Here is a 23,314-nt window from a genome sequence, read left to right as displayed (position 1 = left end):
TGTTTTTTTCTAAAAAGGCACATTTCTTCATCAACCTGATACTTTGGTTAGGTTTTACACCAGTTTCAAACAGACTTTTATATCAGAAAAACAAGTACCAAAGGTCTTCCTCTCTCCCCCTCTAATCTTTCTCACAGTATTTCTGAGGTCCCTTCCTCTCATACTGGCATCCAAACCATGCTGAAAGACTCATTGAACACCTCCCTTATTTAATTTACAAATAAGTTGCCTGTATTTCTGCAACATGTGCATGTCTCAGGAAAAGCACAAATGGCATCTCTAAATCAGATCGCTTTACTGCACAGTCATGTGTACCAATATTTAGATAATACTCTGCTTGAAAACATCTGCCTAAATACAGTTGCTATGGCCACTTAGAGGTAACAGAGCTGTCATAGCCCTGGCAGGGTCTTGTTCCAGGTGCATCTCTTCTCCCATTTAGAAAGAAAAAGTGGCATGTTAGTGTATTCCAGAGAAGCTACAAGGGCATACACAGCTTATGGCAAATTGGTTCCTTCCCTGCCAGAAACTATAACCACTCCTGGCCCAGGATGGGCAGCTTGACTATCCACAACTGGATTGTTAATGCTATATGCACTGTATAAAGATGAAAAACCATCTGGTGCTTGGATCTAGCCTCCTTCAATATAACCAAAGCCCTTTTATCATCTCAATCGATTATGAAATTATCCCAGACCAATTCCGGGCAGACAGGTACCCACACAGGAGAACCAGCACCAGCCAAGATAAAATAAAATCAGAGACCGCACAGACCCCACTGCCCTTTCTGAGGAGAAACAGGCCTTTAGGTTCATTGCTGGGCTATGCCAGAAAAAAACAGAGGATAAGAATCTAAAGCTGCCTTAGAAATTTATAACTATATTGTTGATTAATTTTACTGTTAAATCATTTTCGTTTGCAATTCTGCACTTTATATTTCCTGCACTTTCTCAGAGTACTTCAGCCCACAGGGCTTGTCATAAAAAATATCTTGGAGAGCTTTTCATTTTAAGCCAAAGAAAAAGATAAAAAGTTAAATCACTTACTGTTGTGTTCACATTGGCTGCAAATTGATTTTATTTACTGAAACATGCTTGCATTGCAAAAACCACTCAACACACACAGTAAGTCAGTACATGAAAGTCTAATGCAACAGAGTAGCTACCTATCCCTTTGAAACAGACTGGAGTAATAAGCACCTAAATACAAATTCAGTTGAATGCTTTTCTCTTGCTTACAAAAGCAATCAATACTATCAAAGACAAAAAATAGCTTGGTTGGTGCTGATAAAAATTAAGAAAATATTTTCCATGCTGGTCCATGATATCGAAGACAAACAAGGTACTTAACACACCCAGCATATTTTTGTATGTCCTTTCAACTTAAAAATTGCAAGGCACAGAGCAAACATCAGTAAGTTATTAGCTCCAGTCTTCTGGTGAACTTCATAAGAGCAACATCAAAGCCTGAAGCAATACTACTACTGTCAGATCTCATCAGCTAAACAGGGTCAGGCCAAACACGCGCTTGAATAAGGCACCTTTGAGGTTCACATCACTGCAGCAAGAAATAATGCTGACAATTCAGTAGTGAGCACTATTCCTTCCACAGCAGAACTTTTCATCTCAGATACACAGCCACAAGTGCCAGGCAGCACAAACCAGCTCTGAAAGGCGTCAACATTGTGCTGTGAAAATATAACCCTGATCTTCAGCTCAAATTAAAGCAGAGCTACCCACCTATTAAAATTTCTCCAGTCATTTCAAAGGAACAAGACAGTCATTGTTTCCTGTTCTCAGGCTTTTCTTATGAGACAAAACATTAGGCAAGATTTGCAGTTTCTCTGGGTGGGAAAGCTGCATTTTCAGTGGACAAGGCAATCTGCACACTCATGTGTATCTATTTTACCATTAGCAAAATGATTTCAGGGGCAGTATTATTTTGTGTCTGTGCATCTATCTGCCTATCTATTATTAATAAAGAAGAATGAGCATCCAGCCTACACTTTCATGATGAAGGAAGCCTCCTCTAACACAGAAAATGAAAACATAGAAGTTTCTTTCAGTATGTGTGCTTTACCTCACTGTTGTGGGCAAAAACCCCACAATCCTATCATTCATACTAAGTCACCTCCACTACTGAAAGCACAATACAGTTAGAGAATGTGGCTCAGCAGCTCTCAGAATGAACGGCCGTTTTTAAAGTGGGAGCTCATATCTGACATTTACAGTATACAGTCAGTGATTCAGTGAGCTACAGTTGCTGTGTACGATGACAGATCATTGGAGAAATGAGCAACCCATAACATGTTGAAGTCTTGGCTGTCTACATCAATAAATTAGACAATACCAAATAATCAATGCTACAAACTGCAAACTGCTGGTTTAAGGTGGAAGGAAAAAACCATGATGTTCAAGAACATGACAGAGAACTAGGGGGCAACATAGGTCAATAAAAACTAACGTTATTTGCCATTCTAATTACTTTGCATGTTCATGAGCCAGGAAGGCAGGCTGTGGAGCTGTAAGTAAAGCGCCAGGAGTACTGACGCTATATATAATTCATAGACTGCAGCATATTGCTACATTTCTCACTGCCCTTAGAACTTGCAGTTTCTTCAGGAGATATGGAGGTAATACTTCATCTTCCAAACTCATTTTTCATGAGCCCTGTATTAACAGGTCACTCTGGTGAATGGAAAAGTCGTCAATCTGTATCACTTGAAGGACTGCAAATGAAGGAGCTTTTATCCTTGTGGGTATATTTTCTTGTCACTTCAACAATGACACAGTTCACAGAGCAACCACGAATGGGCACATGCATCCCTGAGACATTGTCCAGATCCTCAGCTTACAGACTCTGATGAGGTGTTCTTGAAACCAGCTGAGTTGGTCCAATTTATCAGGACCTTGCTGGGTGTCAGGTGAAAAAGAGATGTTAAAAGACAGAAAGGACTGGCTGTGTCACTTCTTCCAGGTGAATGGGCATCCTCATTGTACTGATATCGCAGTGTTCAATCTCTGGATTGAATTTTTCTGTTGACTCTTTGCACACACAGAAGTTGCTTCAGATTAATAATGCGATTTTTGCATGGTTGAACAAGAAACACTCTGAAAAAGGCAGAGAAATCACTTCATTTTCCAAAGGGGGTCAAAAGCAAATGGACACATTTCTCTTGCTGGATCCTACTGGGCTTTGCCTGAGGTAGCTAAAAAAACTAAAGTCACTACAGAAATTAGTGGCAATTAAGTCTGCTTTGACATGCTTAGCTGTCTACAGCAGTTATTAGGATGCCATATATGTAACAAATCAGAATTGAAATTAAAGTTTTAAGATAAATACTTTACTGTATTACAGAAAGCTAATATTTACAAAACAGAGACATTCGTAAAAATTAATACAAATCACATAAAATATATCAAAAGAAAACTCTAATTGTTGGTACTTCCTATATATAGCTTGAAATAGATAGTTACTTTGGCAATGGTTTGAGAACCCAGCCTGTGAAATTCATTTCCTGGTCTTTAAGTACTGTATTTGTCAGCACTTAACCCATTTCTGCCTTGCTTTCTCTCACAGAAAGGAAGGTTTCCTTTAGAAAATAAAAATACTAGAAGATGCAATGCATCATTTATAAGAAAGTGCAGCAGAGGAAATTCTAAGAACAGTATCTCCTACCACAGATCTTTTAAAGCTTGGGACTCTCAGTAAAAACTTAATTTGGGCAGGCTTTTTGCTGTCCCTTGCATTTAATGAAAAAGTGATTCCCTGACTGTGTCAAGATATTGCAAAGAGGGAGAAGAGATTAATTCTTGCTATGAAAATGTGTAATTTATCTAAGCAAGTAAATGTCACTTCAGATATGATGTACATGTTATATATTTTAACATGTCAATATTAGAAATGAACAGGAAGGATTTTCTGTTCCCAAACAATCTGCAGTATCCCTCCCAGGAGTTAAAAACTTCTGCAGATTTAATTTGCGCACTTTAAGATTTCACTTCCAAATTAACAAGTATCTAATTTTCACAGTTACAACTGTAGTCCCAAGCAAGCTGCTTTTCTCTTTGCCTTTTGTTTTGTAAACATTTTCCATTGAACAATTGGTTTCTCTAGATTATTTTCTTTTATTCTCTTTTGGACTCAAATATTGGTAAAAGTTCTGTTATGAAAAGATGTTAACAGGTGTTTTCCAGGAGGAAAGAAGGGCTTTCTGCGTCCACCACTATAAATGCAGTCCATTAGTCAATGGAATGTACTAACACTATGAAATAAAAAAGAAACTATGAAAACTTACCAGTTTTTATCCCCCCTCACTGCTTACGTTGTGTTTGAGGAAAATCTGAAAATGCACAGTTTATTTTGAGCTCAGCTGCTCTGGTTGGTTAATCATTGTATCTTACTTTGTGCCACTGTTTTCGTAGTGATACCTAAAGCCACCATGGCACACAAGCAGGTGCAAGGAGAGCCACAGTGTGAGCCCTCTTCTCCCTGCATTCTCCCAGGCCAAGGTGTGAGATCCAACCTCATATTGACAAGGAAACAGGGTGCAAACATCCATCGCTCCCTTGTTCCAGGAGCTTTCTGCACAGGGATTTGCTGTCTGTATTACAAAGTATAGGAGGGAGTTCCAACTTATGGATAAAATCGCTTGTTAAGAACAAAAATGAGTTCTAAGGTAGAAAGTGCCAATATTCCAGTGTTCTCTGACTGTACTCCAGCAGCTTCCCATCAAGTTACAGGGAGCAGGAGTTGGGTGTTCGGCTGGAAATAGCACATTTCCTGCCAAAAGGGAGCTCTAGTTGGAGCACTTGCATGGGATACAACAGGGGACAGGCATCCTGGGCCACATGTCAGAAGTGGAGGGGACTGCCAAGCACTGGGAGTGAGCTGAACGTTGTTCACAGCAGGCAAAGAAAGGCTAAAGCTGCCAAGCCAGGAGAGGAGGGAAAGAATAAAAAGTATGTCCCTGGGTCGTACAGTTTCTGACAGCTTCAATACCACTTTAGAATTCTGGTGAACACTAAACAGGAGAAATTTTTCTTTTGGAGATGTGGAGCTAAATAAATAGAGCTCTCAAGAAGGAGCATCTGCTTCCAGGAAAAGGGAGACAGCTCCAAGTACAGCAAACACTTCCCATGCCTAGCAGCACTGGCCATGCAAGGATGTGAGGAGGAGCAAACCCTGAAGGCCAGACCAACTACCACCATCCGCACGTCACCATGTTTTATCTTGGAGTGCTCTTCAGGCTGTTTCATCAGGAAAATTCACAGGCTGCTTTAGGCTTTCCTTGAAATGTTTTCTGCTTTATTTGAGACAACAGGCTCTCTGACCCATGCTTGAAAATACAAATAAATAAGGGAGAGGGGAGCTAACAGCTCTCACCAGAGCTGCTGGCCAAAATCAGCAATAAAACACCCCTGCACTTCAAGCAACTCCCAGATCCCAGGGATTAGGTGAGATATTGAGTGCTGACAAGAACCAGAGCTTGCATTTGGGGAAAATTTTGGTATTTCACAAGCAATTTCCTGCAAAACATCAATTAAAAAAGAAATTAATAGAAGCATTCAAAATACCTCATTTTAGAAATGCTGAAAAATTTTAGCTATATGTGTTATTAAAAATAGTAGAGCCACAAGTCAAATTAAAATATATCAGCTCACAACAAAGAAGTAATTTGACATAAAAAAATCAGAAATACAAAGTGTTGCAATATGACCTCTGATGTTAAAATTACATAAATTGAAATTAATGTTACTTTCACACAGTGCTCTAATTGATGTTACTGCCTTATTTGATGATAAAATGGTGGTAACAATAGCTGTTTCATCCTGTCTGCAAACAAAAGGTTCTGGGGCTCAGAAAATAAAGCAACAATGCGAGAGCATGTCCAGCCTCCATCAGGACCCAGAGGCTCTGCCTTCTATGCAGAGCTCAATACCAGGCAGAGATGTCAGAGTCAGTTTGGGTACCAAAAGCCATGCAAACAGGTTAACTGGCTGTGCTGGAAAAGCTCCTTCAGAGCTAACTGAGGAATCCCTGCACACAGGAGTTCAGGCATGTCCTGAGCACAGGACCTGCTGCTGTACAAAACTGCTGGGGATGTTCAGTTCAGCTTCTGCTCCCCAGCCACCTGCTTTTTAAACCTGAGTCTTATATGCTGGCCCTGCTTTTATTTACATCTACAAATCATATTCAGAGCTCAGTGACCTTTCAGAGCTAAACTGGATTTTTGGATAAGTAACTACTTAAGCAACGCTGAACTATTTCATAAATTCATTGCAGATTACTAAATTGTTTATGCCAAAACACGACGCCGCTGGGAGGGAATCACAATTACATGTTTTCAGATTTTTAAGCAAACACCAACTCTTGTATTTGACACCATAAAAGAAATCCCTTCTAATAGTCTCAATTCCAAAGGACTTGGAAGGACTTCCATGTTTCAGCTCAGTTTAAATAAGCTTTTAATTTATCTTAACACTTTTTGCTGTGGTTGTTCTGGAAACTCTCAGCAGACAAAAATGTTGTCAGTCAACACGTCTTTTGTATGATTTTGGTGACAATACTTTATCTACCATAAACTGATAAGGCCTAGAGAGCACTTATGGATTACTGCAGATATAAATTTGTTCTGATCAGCACCCAGTGAATGCTGCTGATGTGTCACTAGCCTCAACTTCTAATAATATAAAGCAGCATATCCAGTTCACAGAGGATTAAAAATGTGCAGAAAAGCAACCACTACCAAATGGTGGACATACTTTTTGCTCATATCCTCACTGCTTCTGTGGTAGTTTCTCTCTCTACGGCCCTAGAGCTGCTGGAAAGTCCAACTAATTGTTTGCCCTTCTAAATCCAATTCACTCCCTTGGTTTAAAAATAGCAAATCACCATGAACTACTTTTGCTAATAAAGGGGTCCCAAACCCACAAATAAAATCTAGCAACAGCAGCAGGTGTAATTTGAAAAGTGAGCAATGTAATGAGACTTGAAAGAATTTAATTGAAAAACTATGATCAAAGAGTGAATTCAGGCGGAATCATTCAACTCAAGTAGCCATGTGGAATAATTTGTCATTTACGGTGGTCAAAACAGATATTACTGCGTAAATGACTTTTAGGAACAGCCAGGCATTTTAGTAGCCTGTTAGCCTGTGAAGAATATGCCAGAGTAGAGGTTGAAGGAAACTTGGAGGACAGAGCTCCTGGACAGAGTGGTCCAGTAATTCCTGCATGTCACTCCAATCCATCACCAGCATTTTATGAAGTTGGTCAGACGGCCACCTTCTGCTGTCATACTGGAAAATAACTCACCAGTACAAGCTCACAAATCACTTCTTTCCACAGGCAGCAGAAAGAACAAGGCAACCTCTCCCACTAGCACAGCTGTCCCTGAAAAAACACATCCCTGCAAAACAGCCTCATCTGCCAGGGGACACCTGGGCCACGCCGTGAGAGCAGGTCTTGTGCCCTTCTCAGAGGCATCACCCTTTCCCAAACCTCCAACATATCTCTCCTTGCATCTTCTTCTCGGCCTGTGTCCCTATAGACCACTGTTCCAAAACAGAAAGAGTGCTGAAGGAGCAGATAAACACAGTAGGTGTTTTTCACAATTGCACCTTTTCACCCTCAAAGCTATTGAAACATTGCTGTGCATCAAGACAGAGTGAACTTGCTGGTAGGGCTGGGGAAAACAGGAAGATGCATAAATTGTCTTTCAAAACCAACATTACTTTCTATGTTCGGGGTTTTTTTTCTTTTAATCTGAATAGTATAACTGTTCTTCCATAAACATTGGCATTTACAGTGCTCATTAACATGCTTTTGATTGCTGATATTCCTGAGTAGCTGTAATTTTAATAAATTCTAATAAGGTAGATTATCTGTAACTTTATATTACTGCATTCAGTTTTTTCTAAAGGGAACACTCTAATTTATTATCAAATTAAAAACTGAGTTTCTGTGGAGGGCTGTGAGCCCTTGGCACAAGAGCCCTGTGCACTCCTCCCTTGGAGGAGAGAGGCCTAAGTGTAAAAAGACTCTCCCAGAGATAAGCAACCTTCCTCGGGCCATGGTGACAAAGTGAACCACCCCCAGCATGCCTTGTTTCTATGTGGTGATAGCCTGTACCCAGTTGGCTAATTGGTTTCTACTCCACCCCCTGCCTTTCCCATAAAAAGCCCCTGTTTCTGCCTCAGTTAGGGAGTCTTTGTCTTTCCCTCCACAGGGGCTGCTGGACAATAAAAGCTATCTCTGTGGAATTACCAAACGAGGCTCCTATCTCTCTGTTCCCGAGCTCGCCTTGGGTGATTTCACAAAGCTGAATCACAAGAGCTGGAATCACTTGTAGCAGAGAAGTTGCTACACTTGCTGAAATCCCGTGCTGCCCAGGGAGGCCTGCCATCGCCCCTGGAAGAGTTGTTCTTTGCAGGATGCTCTCTCTAGGAAGGTCGTGGCATACCGGTGCTGACCAGCATCGGACCCCCTGTGATAAGCTTCTGTTTCATTTTTATGCTTTAGAACCCTAGATCACAGTTTCTAATATCATTTGTTTGTCACACCAAAGCTACCAAGAAGCAAAGTGAAGTGGTATCTATATATATTTTTTTTTATATAGACTGAAGGGTTATGTGTTATTTGCTAAGAGATAACACTGTTGTCATGTTTCTTCAGCAAAAAAGGCTGACAAGACTTGTTTCACATCTGTCTGCATAATATAATGAACCCATGAAGAACTAGTGATGAAAAAGCTGTTTTGTTGACAATCTATTTTTGTTAAATGCACCCAAACACCAAGATTTAGGCACTGCTCATTAGTGCTGTATTGTAGCTCAGGATTTTTTCCCTATAAATACTTTGTGTCAAAATATTTTTCAAATATATTCTAGGCTGAAAGCCTTTCCCTTACCACCCCAAAGAGCTACAGCCTCTGAAGCCTTTTATCATCTGAATAACACTCAACTGTAATGAACCCACCACAGCCAGACAATGACACTGCAAGCCCTGCACCTACATCCAACTGCCCCTTCCTGCAAATGCCATCTGACCTGTTTGCTTTCTGCTCTGCTCACCTACTAATACCACTGAGGTCCCTCTGTCTGTCTTCTCCTGGCCAGGCATCACACACTGATAGCTTTCAGTTTCCATCTATGACTCCTGAGATTTCTTTCTTACTAATTATCTCATAGTTGCTCATATCATGACTTAGTCACAGAAGAAAGGGAGGAGGAACTCTCCTCCTACCTCTAACTGGCCCACTCCCATTTGGGTCTCCAAAGGCCAGAAGGCAAGACAGGATCCAAGGAAAGCACATGCTATCCTTGCAGCTCCCTGCCACAGTCACAGCCACTAAGACAACTGCATCAACACTTCGGCACAGGAAGTTAAGGCAACACATTCTAATAGCTCTAATGACATCACTGGACTTTCCTGAGTAACTAAATAAGAGCAGGGTCGTGTCCCCAGTTGAAAGCCTCTACTGGAAATAAATCCTTAGGCAACACTAATATAAATACCAGACAGTCATCCTTCATTCAGCCCACAACTGCACTCTTGTCTGCTGTTAACTTGGATCAGGCTGGCTTGTGGGATCACATCTTCAGCAAAACTACTGCATTTGTCTGGGATATCATTAACTATTCTGATTAGTTTTACCAACAGCAAGTTAAAATGGTGCTTCTGGCTCCTGCACCTTGAAATTTTCCTAAATCTTTTGATGTAACTTCTGTTATGACAGCACTGCACTTATTCTGATTTCAAGTTTCACTGTTTAGATACCCATTCTGCATTTAGCAATGAATAGTAAATATTTCATATTGCTACTTACATAACTACCAGAATCTTCACAAAGGACTAAAAACCTCATGTACCATATTTGATGTGACTTCAAAGAAGATCCCGTCTTACAATTAAGAGATAACTTCATCCACTAACTGGTGTACTTTGTACACCACTACAGTGTACTGTGTACTTCAGCAAGTGCCTGAAAGACTACAGGGAATCTAGGCCAGGTTCCTCTCTCTCCATGGCAGTGCATCTCTCCTTGCTCAAGGGAGATGTGGAGTTGCCCATTTCACTTTCAGAATAGCTCTTCAGTAACAATTTCAGGTTACCACGGTTGCTAGCAGCGCCCAACAGAGTCTTTCTGTTCAAAATCTTTATGTTAGAGGAACTCAGACACTTGCCAATAAATGCCAATTCAGGCATGGTAATGAGTACCAGTAATAGAAACATCATTACAAAGCTCCTGCAGAAGAAAGCAGCAGGTAAGATCCTTTGCTCCACATCTGTGTTGCAGGCTAGCAGAGACAATCCTACCCCAGCTTTGCTGGTAAGCCTTCAGCAGTATTTGCTAATGGTGATTTTAAAGACCAGCAGGTTCAGCAGTCAGAGATCTGGTTCTCCCTCTAGCTTCTCCTGGTACAATATTTTGATGAGAACTCATTTTCAGAGAGATGAAAAACCAGGCCCAGTGCAACACCAATCCCATTACAAGAAAGACCTGGACATACCGGGATGAGTCTGTGAAGGGTCACAACATTTATTCAGCCAAGTCCCTGAGTACGACATGTACCTGCTCCCAGTCTGTGATCTGACCTCAGGACCCCCCACCTGGCTTGAAGAGCCACACAACACAAGTAATCCTTCGCTGTTTGTTGTACAAGTTTTCTTTGACTTCTCTCCCACAAAGATCTAAACCTACACACATGTAAAATTCACAAACTGAAACAAAAACAGGAGAAAGAAACTTGCTCAATCAAGCTGTGAGATAATATGCTTACGTGGTTCTATTATATATTTGTAGTTCTTACCCACATTTTTAGGTTGTCATCTACATAAACTAACTAGCCTCTTCCAGATATCTAGAGAGATTCAACCAGCAAACACATACCATCAGATATGTCTCCCAAACATTTCCATCTGGAAAAGGTGTTTACAAACATATGTGTTTTTATAAACTAAAAAAAATTTAATGCAACATGAATTTCACACCAAATTAAAAGGGGGAAAATCCTCTGCTTCTCAAGCATTTTGCAAAAAGGAGAACACTTACATATTTCATACTTGCATTTTAATTAATTCAGATAATAAACTTTTTAATAAGAAAAATAACTGTAATAAATACTATATTTTGTTTAGGACTAATTCCTTAAATTGTGAAGTATAAATACACCACAATGTTTAAATAATTAAGAGAAGATATGACTTCTAGCAAGGTCATGATGAGAGGGAGAGCACAGAATATCCATCGTGGGGAATTGAATTAAACGCATCTCATTTTCACTTTGTCAAACTTAGTTCACATTCTGGTTGAAGAACAGCATGCTACATAGGGTAGCAACTACGCACAAGGCAGGTATTATATCTTCGCTTGACAGGTTAGGGTCAGGTAGGTCAAATCAATACTTTAGAGATTTGTCCATGGTCAAAGATCTGTCCATGGTCAAAAATGGACAATAAAGGGTCACATGACATAGGGCACACAGGGAAAAGAACACACTGAAAATGAGGAATAATGATAAGAATAAAAAAATGGATTCCACCCAAAATAAAGGAGGGATTTTTTTTCAAGAATATATTAGAAACATCATATGGAATAATTCAGTTAGATATAAGAAAGTGGAATTCTACCTGTCATTGCTTTGAGTAGGGCCCCATTTTAATCAGTATGTGGGGGAAATACCTAACCATTTGTTTATATGATTTTGTGTGAAAGGCTGAAGAAAACCTCAACTGTTTTCAGATACTTGCAAAGTTCCACAGACACAGAAGGCAAAATAATAATTATAGATGTCATACTGTACAGTGGGATGAAAAGGGAGCAGGAATATATCAGTAGACAATACATTTTTTAGCTGTTCATTTTTCGTACCTGGCAAAAATAGACAGAAAAATACTGTTGTCTAGTAGATACTACATTGAGTCAGAACTATAGACTGTATGACCTCCTGACAAGCAGGTTACTTTGTTTTGACAGTCCAGTATTGCTAACTTCATTTTTGGAATAGGTTGTGCCATAATCTTCACTAAAGACAAACCTGTGGATACAAATATGCAGCTAGCAAGAATTTCTCTTGCTTCTTTCCAGTCTCGTGAGATATTTTTCTCTCTCACTGAAGATATTAGCAGAGTTCTATAAGCTATGAACACCTGTGACCTTGCAAAGCTTTGTTTATAGTACAGTAGAAAAATATGTTGACAATGGATGTTTTAGGATTTCAGCCAATCACCCCAAGGGGCGGCTGATCCTTTGACCAATTAGACTATGAAGAAAAAATTCTAGAAAAGAGTTGTAAAATAATTGGAAAAGGAATCTTGCTGCACAATTCCTGCCTGTTGGATCTCTCGTCTCCTCCCTACCACTGCAGGATACCGTGATACAAACCCTAGACTAGAAAAGCTGATCATCATAAATAAAATGAAGGCTTAAAAATATGGAGCATTTCCAGCTTTTGTATTGACCAAAAGGTAGAAGTACTCTTCTGTGGAATTTTAGATGATCTTGATATCAATTTCCCCAAGTCTGTGACTGCTCAGCTACTGGGATTTGCTTTGGACTTACTTCTATCAAACAGATTCACCGACAGATTTCACCGACATGTAAAAATGATTTTTTCTTATTATTTCAAAGCTGTATTTTTTGTCCTATTGACATAGAACAAAAATTCTTACCAGTAACCTTCAATTCAACTGTCCTTCGTATAAGCTTGCTTTCAAACTTTAGTTCACAGGTATAATTTCCTCCATCTTCTTCCTGGACCTCTTGAATTAAGAGAGTATTTCCCTTCTGAATTACAGCGCTTCTCCACACTTTTGGCTTACATTCCTGCAGAAAAAATCCAGTGTCAAAATTACCTGGCTTGTACGACATAAGACAGTGTTGCCCGATCAGATTTTCAGTATTATACATAAGTAAACAACCACCTAGATATATTTTGCAATTAAAATTCAAATATAATTTCAGAAAGCACAGAGATCTGAAGCTGGAATTATTTTGAAGACTGAAATTAAACATAAATGTTTTTAAGGTCCAGTTATTCCTACTGTATCACATGGGCTGTGTTTAATACATGGTGTCCTCAAGCAATGGTTATGTATCTTCTTTTTCTTCATAACAACTGCCAAGACCTCTCCTTTAGGACGGACCATTAAAACACATCTGTATTTGAATGGAGTAAGGGGAACATCTGTTAAAGAGTTAGCCTGAAGGCAAACTTTACACATAGTCCCAGGCCAGAACCATTTACCAGTGGAAGAAAACAGGAAGAACAGCAGTTTGTTAAGAGAATTCAGAAGCCTGGTTTTCTTACAGCCTTGTTCCTCATCACTGGCTTCTCCAGCACCTGATGAGCTTTAACTCAGCCTTTTCCCTTCACCAGGCACTTTGCAACATCACCCCCATATGCATCCTCTGATGCAGGACATGGTACTGATAGCCTGCAACTCCCACAGACTTCATCCATGCAGTCATTAGCTGTCGTTTGGCAGATTTAGGTTCATTGCTACAAATTGGTCCTACTGGAACAGCATTTGAGTCCTTCTGGGTAGGGCGTGATACAGTGCAAGAAGAGGCTCTCCCTTTCCTAATATACTGGATCCTTGCAGGCAGATCAGTCACCTTCCACGTGAACAGCACTCATGATTGAATAATTCTTGGAATGTTCTGACCTAAAAGCATGGGCCAAACCTATTAATTTTCTCTTCTATCTTTTCTTTTGTTTCGTGAGTTCTTTTACTCAAGAGTTTGAATTAAAATGCAGGAGACCGAGAGTTCATCTTCGGACTTAGCTGTTTATTGTATCTTATCTGTAGTACAGCTTCACAGAGTGTGCCTCCAAGTTAACAAGGTGGAAAATGGCCGTGAGTTCTAACTTCCAAGGCTTTTTAAGGTCCAAATCACCCAACCAAGTAACTTGTTTTTATTTATAATCCCATAACTAACTGTTCATGACCCGCAATGTGGGTTTTTTGGCCCAATACCAGAGCACCCAGATTTGTGAAGAAGAAGGAGAAAAGAAGAAGAACAAATCCACACCCAAAATCCTCCATATTGTTACCTATATCCCCTAAACCTAATTTTCTACACCTCTACATATTCCATGCAGTGATATAACTTTCAATTACACAGCAACAACCTCAGTGTTACCACATAATTTAGGAAACCCTTTCCAAGGTTTCAGGTCAAATGCAGTGTGCTTCTGAGGACCACTGTCTGTCAGCACTGAAAGGCTGAAAATCTCAGAATTCAGGGTTCCAACAAAACCTAATCATTGTCTTTTGAAAATGGCACCTTAAGATTATGTATTTATTTTCTCTAAATACCTTTAACATCAAGCCTGTTCTGCCTGCAAAAAAATTATGCTTTTCTGAGTTCTCTAAAGCACTCAGTAGTTCCAGCAGTTCTGGAAGGTCTGGGTAATTCTGTACCCAGGAAACACAAAGCAACACAGGGCCTGAGAACCTTCAGTGCCCCTCTACTCCCTCTCTCAAGGTGGAAGCTTGGAACAAGCTCTCAGACTGCAGCAGTCTCACATCAGTTACATCAGGCTCAGCAACTTCAGAGACTGGTGACATGCCCACACCTATGCCCCATTTTCTGCTTGTCTGCAACAGCAGTGTCAGAAACACAGAAAACAAAACAGAACAAAGCTTTCTCTTAAGAAAACAACCAAACAAGAAAATATGTCAACATGCAAATATATTGTACCACAGTAGGAGATCAGCATGACACAAACATAAATTTTTCATGGGACTTCATACACATTCCAACTCCATGTTGATTCAACAACAGAGAAATAGAAAGACAGGACTGAGAGTTTCTGGCCTTGCACTTGAAAAGGGAGCACTGAAGAATTATCCCAGTCCCTAGGAGACCAAATTCAGTTACAATATGGTCAGATTTCAGATTTGGAAGTTGTGCAACACTACTGCAGGTAACAGAGTGATCAGCTTATCTCTCAGTTTCCAAAGTATAGCTGTAAGGGAAGCATAATCTTGTCTTGCATGTGAACTTTAGTTAACACTGGTAATAGAGAATGATCAGAATCCAGATCCTGTCTACTGTGCTGAGACTCAGTCAGGACACAAATCTGAGCCAGGAAATGCCACTAAATCCTTTCTAATTTGAGCTCAATACTTTAGTTCTATTGAAAAGTACATCAACCACCTACTTGGAGTAACTAAATCTGAACACCGGGCAAAGAATACAATTCAGTCTTATTCAATCCTAATTTAGAAGGAATACAATTCCCAGAACACAGAAAGTAAGCACATTTCAGATATGCACTCTTTATTGCAGCACTGAAATATCCTATCCTGTGTTGCCAGTTTTATATTCTCTATTTTTAAAAGTATGGGAGCAAAGAGATGGAAGATATTTACACGCGTTATATTTTTATATATAAGTTTGTAATAAGAAGGATGACACCTTTACTACTACAAAGATTAATGATTTAGCAAAAACAATGTTTGTGCTACTGTGGTTTTACTTAGAGGAATTGTTCTAGTGGAATTGTACCCCTAATTCCCTAATTATTTCTTTTTTTATCTTCTTGAAACACTCCATATTAAAGATTATTTATAAGCCTTTCTTTCCCAAATTTCAGCTAATTATTTTTTATTCTGCCAACTATGCAGGCTTTACAAAAGTATGTTGAAAATGCTTGTTTATATATTTAATACACAAAACTAAAAGTGAAAAAGGGGAGAAGCTGGAAAATGGCCGAGAAACAAAATTCTTACTAGTTTTCATATTGTGAAAACAATCTAGATTTTACTGTCAGAGGTCTGCTAATTTCCCTAAAAGGTTAAGTGCTCAGTTGTATGACTCATTTCATGGAATCACAGAATAGTTTGAGTTGGAAGGGACCTTACAGATCATCTCATTCCACCCCCACTGCATGAGCAGGGATGCCTTCCAGTAAACGAGGTTGCTCCAAGCCCCATCCAACTTGGTGTTGAACCCTTCCAGGGATGCGGAGTCCACAGCTTCTCTGGGCAACCTGTGCCTGTGCCTCACCACTCTCACAAGAAAAAACTTAGTATCTAATCTAAGCCTACCCTCCTTCAGTCCAAGTCCATTCCCATCTGTCCTTTCACTACATGCCCTTATGAGAAGTCCCTCTCCAGTCATCTTCTAAGCCCCCTTCAGGTACTGGAAGGTGCTCTAAGTTCTCCCCAAAGGCTTTAACCAATTAATTGTTCTTTTCTGCTTTTGCAATATGTTTACCTGCTAGAAGAATCTGCAAGTTTCTTTTTCTAGACTATTTACTTTCCTTAGATATCTGAAGTGTTTTGGGGTTTTTTTTCCCCAGTAAATTAAGGTGTGCACTATTATGCTTCTTTTTCAGTTCCTTGAAATCTAAGTGGCAGTACCTCAAAAGTCCATTTTTCTGAGTAGATAACTACCTGTCCTTCACCTGACATTTTGATTGTTCTCTTAGCCCTCCTTTGAACGCAGCAGTAGAAAAGACATGATGGAAATGGATTAAGACTCCACACTCAAGATATAATATACCTTTTCCCTCTGCCAGCTGATTTTTCATGAAACTCCTCTTACTCTTAAATCCCATTCATTCAATCATGCCTTGACACACACATTTACTTCAAAAAACCTCACATTTCTTGTCAAAACAGTTCTAACAGGCATAACTGAGCTGAGAGTATATCAATGGCATTAACAGGGGAAATCTTTAAGAATTAATATTTCATGCAGTGTAATTCTAGCCAGAAGTGAAGTTCATACTACTGTTAAAATAAATCCTTACAGCAAATGTTTTATTACGTACCGGGTGTGCATGTGGAATTCTATTCAGGCACAATTAAGAGCATGTTTAAATTACAGTTAACTCCCAGTAAATTGATGCAATTACTGGCTCAGATTCACTAATCCCTCAACACAGAGAAGCCTTTCGGAAGGCAGAGCAGGTTCTCCACACAGTGGACTGGCATCATCATTGTCCTGTCTAATGGTATTTCATAGGTCACAAGTCCAAACTCACAGACTACCAGTGAACTGTCAGGTTCTCGTGAACACAATGATTTCTCTTCACAGCAGAAAGGATAAAGAAGGAAATCTCAAGGACTTCCTCATATTTATTTATCTATCTACTGCTCTATTTTCAACAACTTATGCTCCCTGTCTGGGCAAAAATCTGTAAATATTCTAGCATAATGGAATGGAATACACTCCACAGTGCCTCTGGAGCAGATTTACTCAAGCAGGTGGCTTCATGTACACATCAAGCTTAAATCCAAGGTAGACAGGAAAAACTTGAGGATCCAGTGCTATGACCAGAAATGGATGCCTTCTTTGGAAAGTGAGGGTCAGATCCTAAGGCAGAAGAACACTTTACACTATTCTTCAGGAGAAGGGACCTGCTTTTTCTTGCTCACATTGCCTCTCCCAGCATGATCTTAAGTTCCACACTGCAGTTTGTAGGGATTACCCAAGTATTCATCAAATTAATTTGAAATCCATATAATTATATATTTTCTAGAAACTGGACTTCTGGTCCTTTGAATATGCAGACTTTTATTAACAGTAACATAACAGTCTCTAGAATATCCAAAACCCTGTTCAGGAATAAGTTTCAAGGGATAACCTGACATACATACCTTCTGCACAATATTAATATTGCAACTGCACACTGCTGAGCTTCCTGATGCAGGTCTAGGTAACAAAGATGTTTCTTTAAGAGCCAAACTGATAACTTGTTATTGTTAATTATAGATAAGAAGGTGTATGTAGTAGGTTATCTCACTCGTCTCTTTTCACTATCAAGCCAGACTAAAGGTTGTCGACTTCGACTGTCCCACTGTTCTCATCCAATGACATCAATTCTGCTCAGTTTCACCTCAGTAATGATTTGTCAGTCAGCTGTCACACTCCAGCCTGGTGTCACACAACCTGTGTGTGACACCCAGACAACACAGGTGGGATTATGGAACCGACCCTTCTGCTCCCCGTCTTGGTCAGTACAAAGTATTGCTGGTGTGGGGCTGCACATGCATCTTCTTTAGTCTCATTTCTGCTCCATGATAGCTGAAGATCATTTCTGCCAGACTATTTTTCAGTGTGTTTTTGCAAATAATGGAGATCTTCAGTGACCTGGTGTTCAGTAATACCAAGGCAGAGAGGGCAAGAAGCAGCTTCTCTCCAGTATCCTCTTTGCTCTGAGATTTCAGACTTTCTGTGCAGAGCCAGGAACTGGAATCAACGATCCCTGTGAGCCCCTTCCAACATAGGATGTTCTATGATTAACTAAACACATATATTTGACATATGAACAGCATTGAAGATATCAACCGATATGCTGAGAGAAAGAGCTTCAACTGCTGAAAGAAAAACTTTGTTCACACTAACAGCGGCTTATGGCACACATTTTGTTACTATAAGATATAACATATGAGATTTCTGTAAAAAAACCAGAAATAAATGACAACTTTCATAATTGCTCTTTTCTGCTGCTAAGGAGGAAAAAAAATCTGCTGGTCTGCCCACAGTACTTATTTCATACAAAATAATTGTCTTTAAAGAATGTTATTAAGGTTGGCAAATCAAGCACTCCAAATTTAGGATTTAACTAGTTTGTGTGTTTCTGTCTTTATTACCTGAACCAAGATTATCCTGAACTCCTACAATCCAAACTCTGTTTTCTGCAGCCCTCACTGAACTGTTCCTCTTGCCCAACTATTTCTGGTTCCTTCTGACTCTCAGCCTTTATTCTTCTCTACTGTTTCTTGCATCAACTGATACCCGAGGGCTTTTCAAATATCAGACTTTGATCCAAGTCCAGACAACAGGCAAAATTTACCAGACCTTGCTGTGGTCTCATTACCTGATGTCTGCCAGCCAATCCATATTTTATTCATTCTCCTGCTTTCTTGGAGAGCTACAGAAACACATCACCAATACATCTGCTGATGAAAGTGGTGTGTGATACTTGACAGGCACAGTCAGATGAGTTACCCGGCAAGTAGTAGAAGTATCTAACTGACTTCAGTTAAAATTAACTGACTTCACTACAGTTACCCAATGAACCTCAGCAGACTTTTCTGCACACTCCAGCAGACTTTGGTAAAAATTTACAAGTCTTGGTGAAATTACCCAACAGACTCCATAAAATTAATTGGGCAGCACAACTGAAGCTGGCAGTGCTGATACGCCTTTGGCTCCCTTGCACGTGCCTCCCTTTGTTTCTACTCCAGTATCAGGCAAGGAAACACCACACCCAGGTACAAACTGGTACAGAGGCACTGTGGTTTGGGAATGTGGTACTGCTGATAGAGAAGCCCTGTGAGCTCTCTCACAGAACATCCTCATTGATACTGATTTCTGCTGGACGACGACTATGCTGGGTAATTTCACCACTGGGAGAACACTCTCCAGGCCAGTCACAAATCACTGATGCCTCAGAGATGTAAGCCTCAGACTGAAAAGTGAAAGTTTTGTACAGTTTCAGCACAATAGCAGTAAGACTGCAATAGTTACCTTGTACCACACCACATCTGGCTCTTGACTCGCTGTTCTGTAATCCTCAATATCAGGACAGGAGATCGTCTTTCTCTTAGTGACTTCTGATTTTTCCAGATATCTGATCTTGCTGTTGTAGCAAAGCCCAGATTCATTCTCAGCTACCGTCAAGGACATGGACACCTTCATGCAATACGTTGAGTTTCTGCAGGGATAGAAAGATGGTTTCATTTATCCTGCCTTCTTTTCATCATGTTTGTTTTGGCACAGTAAGTTTCTTTGTTAAGCTCCCATTTTCACAAACACTTGAGTGACACATTCAAATAGTGACAGCCATGCTGTGCATTTCCAGCACAGAGGAATTACTAGGAAACATAAAGGCTAACTTCTGATTGACTCTGAAGACTATGAAGAACTTTGTAGAAATATTGTTGACAAGTGATCTAACCCAGCACAGCAGATCTTTCAAGCTTGCAAGTCTATGAACACAGGAATCTGTTGGCACCTCAAATGTTGGTCAGGATATATTGTCCCATTTCCTCTGTATGCCCCCTACACTTCTCCTCATCCTTGTTCTCTCCCACCTTCAGGAGATTTCACTCCAGTGTGCAGTGCTATATGTTTGAGAAGAAGGGTTATGAGCTGGATGTTAAAGCACATCATGCAGGAAGGACTTCTCCCTAGAAGGAACCACTGTACAAAATTCTACAGCACATGATACTGTGGGTCGACCTGGACCAGCTGCCAGCCTCCCACCAACTTCTCCCTTCACTCCCCTCAATGGGATGGGGAGGAGAAAATAAAATGAAAAAGCTCATGGGTCAAGAAAAAGACAAGGAGACCACTCACCCATTACTGTCACAGGCAAAACAGACTTCACTTGGAAAAGAAATATTTTAATTAATTGCAAATTATAACAGGTTTGATGGTGAGAAAGATGAAAAAGCTAAAACACCTTCCACTCACATCTTCTTTTTCCTCCTCTACCTCTCTCTCCCCAAGTGGTGCAGGGGTGGGGCTGGGGGGTGGTGTCTGTCAATAACATCTCCCTGCCACCTCTTTCTCCTCACATTTTCCCCTGCTCCAGCATGGACTGTCCATGGCCACAACTCCTGTCACAAAAACCAGCTCTCCAGGATCCGTCTCTGGCCACAGTGCAGTGACTGCTGGGGCCTGGAGTACCAAAGAACCCAAATAATCCTGACAGCTATTCTTAATATTAGGGCAGAATAAACACAACCAGCTCTGTTCCCATTCCACATGATCATGAAAACAGGATTAAATTAGACTTCTTCAGCCTTGAAGCTTTAACAGGGCTATCAAATACATACCCTAACATACTGTGGGGCATTTGCACTCTGGGCAGGCAGCTGCAGCCCAGGCTGCCAGCTCTGCCCCTCACCCTGTGCCATGGAGAAAAACCCACAGTACAACAGGGCTCTTCCTCCCATTGTGCGTCATTCTGTCATTTTAATTGATTGTGCCACAACCAAAAAAGCCAGGAGCAAACCAGTCATGCTAGGTGGTTGCTCCCATTGAAGGGAGCTATGGAGACCTCTTGTGGGAGGTATCTTGGCTTTGCCACTGCCACTCCTCTATCACAGCTCTGCTGTGAACTAATTTAGCTAAGACCAGAGGGTGCCCTGTGCACCTGGAAAGTGATCCATCAGTCACACCCTGACACTAAAGATGCTGGCTGCTCACTCCCACCAACTAGACCCAGGACAGTGTTTTTTACTAAAATAAAGTCCAACATGCTCCATGACAAATCTTCTCTTACATTTCCTTCTGTCAAGTGAGTCTGTAGTTGGGAAGAAAATAAAAAGGTCTACAGGGACACTTCACCAGAGCCCAAAGCTTCATGCTGAACAAGTGCTGGCAAGACACTGCAAATGGGTTCTTGTCAAAGGTGTGGCATGAGCAGGTATTGGCAGACAGAGCCATTTGCAAGGCAAATCAGGAGGCAGTCTTCAGAAACATCCAATTTTCAGCATCATTAGTGTTATGCATTCAGCAAAACCACAGACTTCGTCTTTCCTACTCACTTCTCCTCAAAATGCCACCTGTGCATGTATGTAATAAAATTGGTGGATATTTTGTCCATTCCCTCACCTCCGATTGAAAAGGCTCACTTTGCACACTGACATGATGTATTTTGGTTGAGAGTCTATAATACAGTTTCATTCTCACAAACTGCACGAAACATATTATTTAACCTGAAAGAAAATTTCTCTGGACTAAAAACAATCCATCATTTGGGGCGGGCTTATATAATTTAGGGAAAATAAGTCAACTTTCTCCTAAATTAGCTTTTGAAAAGGGTTACCCTTCTTGTAGGAAGAAAACAAAACATATTTGAGAGTTTCAATGCTTCCTAATACAGCACTGAAAATCAAAAATATGGATACAACCACTCAGTATAATCAATAGTAATGAACCAGTAATGATTATTTAGCTTTCCTGCATTACTACAAGTATTACTGAGTGCAAGTAAGGTCACATGCACTCAGTAATAATGATCCAGGCTAACAAAAAATAATTACTTTGAATAGTTGTCCATTACTTGGTGTTATTTAATAGTGCTGTATTTTCTCCTAACAATCTTGCATTATTTAGATTGTATTTTGAACAGCGCTGGAGGCTACTTCTATTTAAAACGCTTCCTGGAACCACAACCTAAAAATGTAGTATTCTTTTCATTAGTTACAATTAGAATTGAGTAAAATTGAGGAAACTAAGTGCCTGGTGAGTACTGTCACTTTTGTTCACACTCCATGACCGAGACAATAAATCTATTCAGGCTCATGAAGAAGAGAGCCCTCACTAAGCCAAAAGCAATAGACTTGAAAGCTTCATGTATGCTTCTTCACCAGCCGCTTGTGTTACTGCTACTGCTGGTAATCCAGAAAAGGGCAATTTCTGCAGGAATGTCAGTGACTGAAGAGTCTTCCCTTAATCTAGTCAGCTCTGAAAAACAGTGATAATTCAATCCCGTGCAAAAGGAATCAGTAGTTTGATCAGCCTCGCTGTTTTTCTCAGTTTTGAGGAAGAAGTCTGGGAGCTGAAGTCTGCTGACGTCATGAGCCATTCCTCCCTGTGCTGGGCAAGCTGTTCCCCAGGGCTGGGGGGTTAGATTTAATCTCTCAATTCTCTGAGCAGCTGATGCATCTGTGCTGATATTTTCTTGCTGTCTTCCCTGCCTTGTGGGGTCTGGAGGCATAAAGGAGCCCTCTAAAGCTGACAGCTTGAGGGAGAACTCAGGAGGGGGATCACAAAGAGGATTGGTACAGCATTGTTTTTACCACCTGGCAAACAGACAGAAACAGGGTGGTCCTGGCCACACAGGGCACTGATGGGAGCTCACCTACAGAGTTCTCTCAGGAAGCCCATAAAGCTGCTGTGCTGGGAAGGCATCCAGTTCTTTTTTTCCAATTGTTTTCAGGACCCCTGTGTCCACAAGTGCTCTCCTTCATGAGCTGCATTTAAGTTGTTTATGGTAAGGGTATTTTTCATCTTTTTTTTTTTTTTTTTTTTTTTGGTAGAGGTATATAGATAAACTAGCACAAACCCCACATTTTTGCTTTTCTTCTTTCAGAAGCTAAACAGATGGCCTACGAATTATAAAAAGGAGGATCCACTTTTGTTTTCAGTACATGGTCATGGAGCTTGGTGGGGGAGGTCAGTGCTCCCAGCAGTCTCTGGCTGGCAGGAAAGGTTACACGGCCATTTTTAATGAGGAAAGCCAGACACAAGAAGAACGATAAATAACATCAACAAAGCTACAGGTAACCTGGGCTTTGCTGTCAGAAACAGTGGCCAAAAGGAATGAAAAACTTCC

General features: G+C 40.4%; 1 protein-coding gene across 1 annotated transcript in view; it reads right to left on the bottom strand.

Moving 5' to 3' along the window:
• IL1RAPL2 (interleukin 1 receptor accessory protein like 2) overlaps nucleotides 1-23,314 on the bottom strand; it is a gene marked incomplete at both ends in the record, with an annotated part of 375,464 nt that overhangs the window by 147,864 nt on the left and 204,286 nt on the right. Inside the window, 2 exons of the mRNA XM_082289302.1 lie at nucleotides 12,675-12,828; nucleotides 19,495-19,681. Of these exons, the coding sequence (XP_082145428.1) occupies nucleotides 12,675-12,828; nucleotides 19,495-19,681 (341 nt within the window). The remainder of the gene's footprint in view (nucleotides 1-12,674; nucleotides 12,829-19,494; nucleotides 19,682-23,314) is intronic.

This window comes from Coloeus monedula (assembly GCF_965178545.1).
Source record: "Coloeus monedula genome assembly, chromosome: 12".
NCBI lineage: Eukaryota > Metazoa > Chordata > Aves > Passeriformes > Corvidae > Coloeus > Coloeus monedula.
The sequence above is the reverse complement of the archived record's forward strand: the minus strand, read 5'-3'. Positions and strand labels throughout refer to the sequence as shown.